The sequence below is a fragment of the Azolla caroliniana genome, unplaced genomic scaffold (genome assembly GCF_043228905.1).
Source record: "Azolla caroliniana isolate FFs.n. ecotype wild unplaced genomic scaffold, voAzoCaro1.0.p SCAF_14, whole genome shotgun sequence".
Taxonomy (NCBI): Eukaryota; Viridiplantae; Streptophyta; class Polypodiopsida; order Salviniales; family Salviniaceae; genus Azolla; species Azolla caroliniana.
This window is the reverse complement of record NW_028230449.1, coordinates 4,081,872-4,092,672: the sequence shown is the minus strand read 5'-3', so window position 1 is coordinate 4,092,672 and position 10,801 is coordinate 4,081,872. Positions and strand designations below refer to the sequence as shown.

The following is a 10,801-nucleotide window of genomic DNA, read 5'->3' as shown; positions in this document are numbered from 1 at the left end:
GGTACAGAGTGTCTTGTAGTAGACAAAAATGTCGACTTTGCACCGCTAACCGCTTCCGCTCATCCCGGTTCATCTCCTCCGGTGGAAGTCTCATGCTTAGGAATTGATGCATGTTGGTTATCCACTTGTCTTCGTCGACTACCATGCCAATAGTTGCCGTTTCGGCCGTTACTTTAAACAACTCAGCATCCGGAAACTCATTCGGGACTCCGTCACCAGTCTCACTGGAGTCTAACCGGCTCAGATAATCGGCAACCGCATGCTGTATCCCCAGCCGGTGATATATTTGGAACTCGAACTCTTGAAGCAACAATGTCCATCGGGCCAACTTGCTGGTGAGTGATGCCTTTGAGACCAAATATAATAGCGCTGAGTGGTCGACATGGAAAGAAAGATTCCTTCCCAATAAATAGTGCCTGAACTTGGTAACACTGTAAATCATCCCTAAGGCTTCTCTTTCCATTGTTGAATAATTCCGTTCTGCCTGGGATAGCTTCCGGCTAGCATAATAGACCGGTCGGTACCATTTCGGTTCCATCAGTTGCATTAGTGCGTTGTCGATTGCTATGTCGGACGCATCCTCAAACACGTGGAATTCTTTCGACCAGTTTGGTGGTTGCACCACCGGTGCTTGTGATAACAGTACTTTCAATGCCCGGTAAGCCTCATCCTCTGTATTCGTCCATTGGAACGGTGTCCGGTGAACCGCAACATGCAATGGTGTAGCAAGATCGGCCAAATACCGAAGCATCCGGCTATGCCACTGGATTTACTTTCGCCGTTGATGGTGTCGGTGCTTCTAAGATTGCTTTCACCTTATCGAGGTTTACCGCAATCCCGTCCTTGCTAACCAAATGGCCCAACAATGCACCGCTTGTTACTCCGAACACACATTTTGTTGGATTCAGGCTTAGCCGATAACTTCTACATTTCTCAAGACATAGCCAGAGGTGTTGGAGATGTTCTCCTTCTCGGCTATACATGGCGAAGTCATCTAGGAAAACCTGCATGAATATCGGAATGAACTCGCCAAATATTTCCATGATTATTCATTGAAAGGTTGTCGGCGCGGTCTTGAGCCCGAACATCATTACCATTGCGACAAAGACTCCCATTCAGTGACAAATGTTGTCTTGTCTTGGTCGTCGGGGTGCATCCTTATTTGATTGTAGCTGCTGAAACCGTTTAGGAAGCTATACACTTCATGATCGGTTACCGCGTCCAGCACTCCATCCGTAAATGGCAGTGAAAAGGCGTTGGTAATTGTTGCCGCGTTGAGTTTCCGGTAATCAACACACACCCGAATTTTCCTATTCTTTTTCGGCACGACGACTATGGGACTTATTTTTGTCTTCCCACGTTGGAAGGTAATCATATTTTTCCGCCAGTTTTGTTTGATATGCGCCGTTTTTAGCCATGGGCGGCCCAGCAACAGCATGTAAACAACAGGTAAGCCCCTTGCGCATTGAGTTGGAGAACCACTGCCGAAATGCGGAATGCGTGACCTCCGATAGTTACATCTAGATCCCATATCAAACCAGTAGGTCTTACCAAACTTGTATCTGCCATTTCGAGCCAAAATGGGCAAGGCTCCCATTCCTGGATTCCTAGGGTGTTACAAGTCCGTAAACTGATCACATTCACGCCTGATCCTCCGTCCACAATCGTCCCTGGTAGTTCTCGACCTTTGACGATGGCGGTGATTGCCGGACTGTTCGTGTCTACCACTGCTGGCCCTTCTTCCGGATTTGAGAAGAATGCAGGATCCGGCAACGAAATTGATGTGGTCATTCCTAATGTCAGCCCTTCCGTAAACCGGGACACTAGCTGTAATAATCGTCCCAATGGCAGCATAATCTGACATTCTTGTAACGCTTGCCATGTTGGGTTTTCCGGCTGAATTGTGTCGGTGGCCCCTTCCGGTTTCTCCTTTTGTTGTTCAAGCTCCACCACATTTTGCTCATTTGCCTTCTTCACCCACTCGGTGGCTTGCTTTTGGATTGCCTCCTGTGTTTCTCACTCCGTTGTTTTGCCTTTTGCTCTGGTGGTGACTTGTTGTATGTTGGCAACTTCTACTACCACCATATTTACGGCTGGTCTTTTCTCGTAGCTTTTAACCGGACATTGATTGCTATAATGTCCTTCTTGCCGGCAATAGTAGCAGTACACTTTCCGGGTGTTGCTGGATTCAGCGTTCGCTCCGGTTCCCGATTGAGGTCCCATTGGTGGTCGGTTAGGTGCTTGGTCTGGTTGGGTACTTGGCGTGCCCTTGTTTGGTTGCCACTAGCGGTCCTCCTTCCTAGCGTTCCATGTTTTGTTGAAGCGTTTTTTGTTCCGATAACCCTATCGGGGCCAGTTTTCATAGTGGCCTTGATCCTCCCTCTGCTGCTTGTAACCGGGGGAGTGATCCCGATTGTATCGCTCATATCTATCACCGTTGTAATCCCAATAGCTATCCTGTCGGTCTCGGTCGTGAGCGTCCTTTCTATCGTTGTTTCGGATATCTTGTGCCAACCGGTAACGCTCCTCTCGCCACCAGTGTTCTTCTTCCTCCTCCTGGTTGCTCCGGGGTTCAATTTGCCATACCGGTGCTGCTTGTCGGCTCAGCAAGTTATATTCGCATCGGTCCATTGTGTGCGTTCTGGAGTGGCATAACATGCACTGTGTCCACATGGTACATTTTATTGCCAAGTGCCCAACATTGAGACAAGTCGTACATTGTATAGCTTGTCGAAACCGTAGGTCATCTTCTGTTGGTAATGTACGTTGGAGTGCCCCTATTGTTAGCCAAGAGGTTGTTTTCTCCATCTCCCTTACCCTTTCTATGACTTGGTTGATCGTGCTGGTGCGGAAATCAATCACTATGCACACCATACGCAGGGGTTCCCTAAGTGCGGCTAGGAATATTGATTTCACCTCCTCCTCCGATGGTGCCCGATTGAGGTGACTGTGCATTCACTGGAACCGGATTATGAATTCTTGAATGGTTTCCGTAGGTTCCTGTCGTATGGTGTAGAATAGGTTGATCATCTCCCGTTGATCCACCTCTTTGTTGAAGAATTGTAAAAATCTGGTTTTTAAGTCCTCAAACGTCGTGATGGTGCCAGGTGTGTGCGTCAAGCGCCATCGTGCGGCTAGTCCTTCCAAGGTCATGTTGAACTCTGCAATCTTCGAGCGTTCCGCTTCAGCGGCTGTCAAGCGTTGCGACACATGGTTGGCTTCCCATGTTTGCAGAAATGCATAGACATGAGCTTCTGCATCCGGATCATCCCGATACTTGGGATATTGGAACAGCATGTCGTCGTCCGGTGTCGGAGGTCTCCCCTCCTCTTCTTTCGGTGACAGAGGCCTTTCCTCTTCTTCTTTCGGTGTCGGCGGTCTTGCCTCCTTCTTTTGGTGACGAAGGTCTTGCCTCTTCTTTCAGTGTCTCTCGTGGCAGTGTCGAGAGTTGATCCGCCACCTGCTGATTTGGGGCTTCCAGTTCCGTTAACTCCGGTTCTTGTGTCAGCAAGGTATCCGACTGCTCGTCCTCCGGTCCGTCTGGGGTGTCGTGGATACTATGATAATTCGAATGGGTGCTACATTTGTCATCTGAATCCGATTTGAAGGCCTAGAATGGTTCTTAATCGCCTCCCCTTGTTGCTAGTGCCTACAGGATGGATTCCGCGTCCCGGAGACTGCTCACGCTGCTTCCTTCGTCCGGTTGGGAATTCTACGATCGGCGGAGTGACTCGGCAGCCACTCGCTAAATTACTTTGGAAAATGAGCGATCCGCACGGATCTCTTCTACAGCATGTTGGAAAGCCTCTTGCTTCCGCAATCCTTCGGCAAGTCTTCTTGCTCGCTCTGTAACCAAGTTGTTTGTTGGTCTCGTCATCCATGCCCGACGTTGTTCGTTGCGTATGTGCAGGAATCGTGGTCGCCAAAAACTATGTTATCGAACGGCCGGACAATGGCCTAACACAGGGTGTCCCTCTGAGACAATTCACCAAAGGGGTGTTGCAGTGAGATAGAGTTAGACCGACGGTTAATGGAACCCTAATGGGTTACTAGCAGCAATATCATTAGTCACAATACATGCGTAGGATAAATTACACTTAGCACAGAACAGTAATTAACAATGATTAAGATGTAGAACAACATCACTCTATTAATTATCCACTAATGATTACAATCTAGTCGACCCTTTTTATAGGTCTCCGGCTTTAGGTACAAACCGGTGCCAACTAGCAACTGGCAACGAACTAGTTTGGATCCGGATCGGCATACTGATTCCGTGTCTGTCCATTCGCTTCCTAGTGTCGGTCGGTCAAATCGTCGACCAAGGCATGCAAGTTTGGTTCACTTACCAAGGGTGCTTCATCGAAGAAGGCAAAATAATCACACAAGGACGTCGAGAAAGGAGGATGTTTATCCTCAAGACAAACGACATAGGCATCGATATGTTTGCCAAATGACAAAAGGTTGACTCGTACATTGACCTGTGGCACAAGCGGCCCGGCCATGTCAACTTCCCAAAGCTTTTGGAGAGACAGTCGAAACAAATAGTTTTTAGTTTGCGTAAGTTCAATAACCAGAAGGCCAATTATTTGACGCTTGTCAATTAAGGAAGTATCACCAACTTCCATTCCCCAATGAGCAAAATCAGAGCTGAAATAAGGTCAATTTAATCCATTCGAATGTGAGGGAACCAGCACAGAACGTGAGCATCAAAGGAAATCGCTACTTTGTAACCTTCATCGATAACTACACTTGACACACTTAGGCGTGCTTGATCGAGAAAATGAATGAAGTCTTCTCCTATTTCTTGAAGGTGAAGAGCTTTGTTGAATGGGTCAAACACCTGTTTACAAGAGCATAACCTAGTAAGTGGTAGTGCATTTAATTCCTAAATGCCTCCTTAAAAACATCTTTTGAATTTTCTCAATCTCATTCCATGCATTAAGAGAGATGGTGTCACCCCATACTTCTACTCCATAAAGCAATACTTGAGTTATTGTCGCATTGAACAACATTAGTTTTACTTCCCATCTACAAGTATCACTTTGGTTGCATTGGTTCTCCAAAAAGCAATACGATTTCCAACTGGCTTTGAGCCTAGAATAAAAGCATGCACTATTTATTTGTGCCAAGTATATTAATACCAAGATATTTAAAGCTTCGAACAAATTATATATGTTCACCTCCATATGTGAGCATAGGGTAATGATGAGGTTAGATGGTTTGCACTACCATCATTTTTGTTTTCTCCACATTCACTGCTAGTCCACTATTATGGTAAAATTCTTCTAATACCCCACGTAAATGTTACATACTATCAACATCATATGAGAAAAGTACCACATCATCTGCATATAGAAACAATAAGATAACATGTTACATCAATTTGGGGGCATTCAATCCTTCTTCTCTTGCAACCCTATTCATCACTTCTAATTTATTAATACATAAGCCAAAAAGTGTGGGTCATAGTGGACATCCTTGTTTGACGCCCATGTTACTTAAAAAGTGCTTTGAGAATCCAAAATGACATGAAATTGTACATTACCTTGCTAGTATTCAATCTTTTCAAACAAATTTAATCATTCTAAAAAGATAGTAGTGACAAACATCAGCGACTCCAACTTCAAAGAATGTTGAATCAACTAGTATTTAGTCATATTGGAGAAGAAATTCCTTGGTACATGTTATGGTCTCTCCATGTACATATCTAGCATACAATTTGAAAATGATGTAAGAAAAGATAAAACGATAAAACAAGCATCTCTCTCGTCGAGGGGATGATCATGGTAGTAGAATTGAAACGCTTTCTTTTTTGCGTTTTCTTCAACTCCAGATGCCAATCTCTCATGGTCTCTCCATGTATATATCTAGCATACAATTTGAAAGAAAAAGGATAAAACAAGAATCTCTCACCGAGGGGATGATATGGTAGTAGCATTGAAACGCCTTTTTTTTGTGTTTTCTTCAACTCTAGAAGCCAAGTATCAGTAAAGACTCAGTATGCAGTTATTGTAACAGAAACTCCCCAATAGAAACTCACCAATCAGAATCATGCCAAAATGAATTTAATTTTTCATTTCAAGCTTCCATGATTCCAGAATGAAATCATTATTTCATCTCAAGCTTCCATGGCCAAGTTCGATCCCAGTCTTCTCGGCACCACTACTTGTCACGAGCAAGGCTACATCTTCTTCAGTGAGGCTACTCTCTTTGAAAAGAGCAGATGGAGACACGTCCACCCTCTTCGCCTTCTCAACCGCCCAACTGTAGATCACCATTCCAAGGATAGCCATCAACATACCCACCATGTTCTTTGCTGTCAACGATGAATCGAATAAGGCCCAACCAAGAACAAGCACACAAACCGTCTTCATGTGGCCCAACACTTGAAAAGTCACTGCCGAAAACCTGCCGATGCAAAGGTATTGGCTAATGTTGCAAAATACTGCCAGTGCACATGATAGTGCTATAAAAAACTGATCACAAAAAAGAACATGAGAAACTTTGGAATCATATCTATCCATCGAATGATGGCATCTTTCTTTCAAATTCCAGGGATATTGGGACATGAAATATTTGTCTTTTACTACTTACAATGGAGCCTGGGGAGAAAGGATATGCCAAGATATTCTTGCCATTCAAAATGTAGTCAACAAAAGGTCCTAGAAATAACAGTGACATAGCTTGAAATGGAGCTGTCTTCTTTAGCAATTCGAAAGAGCCAATGGAATACTTCTTCTGAAAAGATCCAATATACTGTGAAATGGAACAAGAAAAAACCAGCAAGATTCTGTTAAAGTGGTGCCATGTTGTGAGGTTACGCCGTGTTATATCTACTATATATAGAAGTTCCCCCTCTCCCTCTCTTGTTACATAGATACATAGATACATAGATACATATAGATACAAATACATAGATACATAGATACATAGATGCATAGATAAATATGGATACAAATGCATAGATACATAGATGCATAGATACATATGGATACAAATACATATACATAGATACATAGATACATATAGATACAAATACATATACATAGATGCATAGATACATATGGATACAAATACATATACATAGATACATAGATACAAATACATAAATAGATACATATAGATACAAATACATACATGGATACATACATATATCCTATGCTTTGATATGTGAACGTGGTGCATACATGTGAAACTCTAGTGATTGATTGACAGAAGCGAAGGCTTACAATCTGTTGCAAGGATGAGGAAAGCACAGCAATGAGAGCTGACACAAAGCCTCCAAGATTGATATGCACATCTGTGACTGTGCATACGGCAACACCAACCACCACCACTACCACCGCCGCCTTCACTTCTTTAGTGTATGTTTTGCTATGGAGGATCCATTCAAGCACACATACGACCGGCACCATGCTTAATTTCGAGATCTGATGAAGACATGATGAGAAAAGAGAATCATAAGATTCGATTCCAATCCAGAGAATTGAATGTGGGAAAATGCAAGTCAATCTCAATGCCGGAATCGCAGCAAACGGAAACATAGACAGGATATGTAATTGGTAAAGATGAGGAGCCATCAGATTCGATGCATCGGTGTGTAGTATATGAAGGGAGAAAATACCTGATAAAACCCTACTGAATTGAGCATTAGGCTTAGGTTCATGCAAACGATGGAGGTATTTGCGACTACAGAAAACCATAGGAGGTCATTGAAAGGAACAGTCTGCTTTGAGACTTCTCCCGTGATTGATGAAGAAACATAACCAACCAGAGCTGTGACCGTGAAATGGAAGGCTGTGAGGGTAGTAGCTGCAGATCTCGGACATAAAGCCGGCCACAAAACAGAGACTTGCTGAGTTTTTTGAATCAAATGGAAGCAAACAAGGGATGATATAGATATATATATACATACCGAATCGGAAATCGTAGCCTTTGGGGGACATGACTTGCTTGTTGGCCATGATGATGCCCACAGAGCTGGTGATGTTCATGGCCCATGCGCCCACATCTGCAACAACCTCCTCTCTCTTCTTGCTGCTACCAGAAGTGGAAGAGGAAGAATTAGAAGAAGAAGAAGAAGAGATCTTACTCTCCTCAGGCATCTCTCTGTCTGTGTGTCTGTCTGTGTGTGCCTTTGGATTAACTTGTAAAGAAAGAAGAAAGAATTGCGCAATGGTGGGGCTCCTCTCCTCTTCTCACGTATATATGTACGGAACGACTAAGCCAATGGAATATGAAAATCGGAGGAGGTGGATACAAGTACAATAACCGACATCTGTTGATGGCAATCAATCCAGAAGGGGCTGTGAACTTAGTCGAATCGTGGGACTCAAACCTATGGCATGGCCGACTAGGCCATATATCTCAAGCCAGACTAGACTAGTTGATGGCAATTGGCTACGTCCCGAAGCTCTAGACAAAGACGAACTTCTGCAAACATTGTCGTTACGAGAAACATACCTTAAGTCTGCACTCTCTCCACTACGAGATGGTACGATAGCCGCTAGAGCTTGTGCACACAAACATCTGTGGGCCGATGCCTGAGAGATCTCTGGGAGGCTCCTGATTCTTCATCACATTCGTAGATGATTGTACATGGAATGTTTGGGCCTACTCGATTAGGTCGAAAGACAAAGCGCTCGAGTTCTTCACTCGATGGTTAGCCAAAGTGGAGAACCGATCAGGATATAGGTGAACACAACAATGTATGCAAAGGGACTCAAGGCTGAGTCTGATATTGAGTTGTGGCACAAAAGGGTTGGCCATGTAAACCTCGGTAACCTCTGATCAATGCAAACAAAAGGGGTTGTGCATGGATTGCCACGTCTTACTTTGAAACATCCTGATAATGTATGTGAGGCGTGCCAACTAGGCAAGCAACATAGGCATCCATTCCTAAACAAAAGAAATGTGAGTAATGGCTTGTTGGATGCCATCGACTCAGATGTATGGGGCCCAGCTCAAACAACGACAATCAGTGGGTGTAGGTACTTCATTACCTTCATTGAAGACTATTTGCGGCATACTTGGATATGTTTGATAATGTCGAAAAGTGAGGTCTTCTCCCACTTTCTCAAGTTAAAGAATTGCATGGAAAATGAGACAAATTGCAACATTCAATGCTTACGGTCTGATGGTGGCCAAGAATACTTTTCAATTGAGTTCAAGGTCTTTCTAGAAGAGAAGGGAATTCACCGGGAATTCACTTGCCGGTACACACCACAGCAAAACGGCGTTGCTGAGTGGAAGAATCGCACAATTCTTGAGATGGCCCGTGCCATGTTGCACAAGAAGAAAATGCCCAAGTTCTATTGGGCAGAAGCATATGTTACGGTTGTGTATCTCATCAATAGGTGCACGACCGAGGGTGTCCATGACATCACCCCTCACGAGAAGTATTTTGGGACAAAGCTAGAACTTTCACACTTGAAGGTTTTTGGTAGCATTGCATTTGTGCATGTCCCCGATGAGAAGCGGAGAAAGCTTGACCCAAAATCGGAGAAGATGATCCTCATCGGTTACTCACTTGAGCAAAAGGGCTATAAGTGTTTTAACCCCATCACTCGATAGTCACGAGTAAGCCGAGATGTGGTATTTGATGAAGTGACATCATGGTATGGCCCAACATCAGTGACCCCCACCGTACTCGAAACAAGCAAATCTAGAGCAGATTCTTAGAGTGAAGAAGAAGAGATGTTAACGACCATTATGGGTAGAGAACCAGCAAAGAGCCTGCCCACACTCCAGCTGACTAGACCTGAGGTGTCATCCAGCCATCAGAGTCTTGCACAACATGAAGAAACCTCTGATGTGCTGTCACCTTGGTGCTACACCCGTAGAAAGAAAAAAAAGGGGCAAGATGCGTGAGCAAGAGGCCAAGGACATGACATCTAGTGAAGACTCAGATCATTCACCACGATCAGTCGACAACAAGTATGAAATGAAGAAGGCTTCGGAAGTGACTAAAGGAAAACTCCATCAATCGAACCGACAAAAGAGCCCGATAGTTAGGTTTGGGTACACTGAGTACATGGCCCACCACTATGCATTCATGATGAAGGTCGTAGTAGACCAAGAACCCGAGACTTACAAAGAAGCTGCCCAAGATCCCCGGTGGATTGAGGCAATGAGGAAGGAGATGCGTGTGTTGTTTGACAACGATACTTGAGATTTAGTCCCATCCTCTGAAATCTACAAAAAGCCAATTGGTTGCCGCTAGGTGTTCAATATAAAGCATAATATGGATGGCACGATCAATCGGTTCAAGGCTCGGCTAGTCGCCAAAGGGTATGCTCAAACCCATGGCATAGACTATGAGGAAACATTTGCCCCGGTGGCAAAAATGACCACCATGAGGACGGTAATTACACTCACTGCAGCGAAAGGGTGGAACTTGTATCAAATGGATGTGAAGAACGCATTCCTCCAAGCTGAGCTCGAGGAGGAAGTTTACATGATGCAACCACCTGGCTTCGAATCAAACAAACATCCACATGCAGTTTGCCGATTGAAGAAGCTACTCTATGGACTGAAGCAAGCCCCAAGGGCATGGCATTCAAAGATCACATCATATCTTCACGACATTGGCTTCTGGATGTCAAAATCTGATAACTCCTTCTATGTTTGGAACAATCCCAAAAGCCCCATCTTCTTAATCTTGTATGTCGATGACTTTGTCATCGGTGGAGAAAGCCTCACCGAGACACAAAAGATTAAAAAGTTGCTTTTAAATAAGTTTGAGATGAAGGATCTGACTAACTTGCATTAATTTGTTGGCATCGAGGTCATTCAAACT

General features: G+C 44.2%; 1 protein-coding gene across 1 annotated transcript; it reads right to left on the bottom strand.

Moving 5' to 3' along the window:
- Positions 1 to 5,993: 5,993 nt before the first annotated feature.
- Positions 5,994 to 8,069, bottom strand: LOC147855320 (UDP-rhamnose/UDP-galactose transporter 3-like). Its single transcript, XM_087330793.1, has 5 exons — positions 7,919 to 8,069; positions 7,628 to 7,815; positions 7,233 to 7,433; positions 6,598 to 6,759; positions 5,994 to 6,479 (listed from the first exon to the last, which is right to left on the bottom strand). Exons 1-5 carry the CDS (start codon positions 7,995 to 7,997, stop codon positions 6,117 to 6,119), a joined length of 993 nt encoding a protein of 330 aa, XP_087186919.1. The 5' UTR covers positions 7,998 to 8,069; the 3' UTR covers positions 5,994 to 6,116.
- Between the last annotated feature and the right edge of the window lie 2,732 nt (positions 8,070 to 10,801).

What these genes read in the sequence shown, in the direction of transcription:
- LOC147855320 (XM_087330793.1), bottom strand. Translation starts at nt 7,997, where the DNA reads ATGAACATCACCAGCTCTGTGGGCATCATCATGGCCAACAAGCAAGTC. An exon ending in AGGCTACGATTTCCGATTCG is followed by an intron (nt 7,816 to 7,918) that starts GTATGTATATAT and finishes CGAGATCTGCAG; the next exon opens with CTACTACCCTCACAGCCTTC. An exon ending in CCTCATCCTTGCAACAGATT is followed by an intron (nt 6,760 to 7,232) that starts GTAAGCCTTCGC and finishes TCCATTTCACAG; the next exon opens with TATATTGGATCTTTTCAGAA.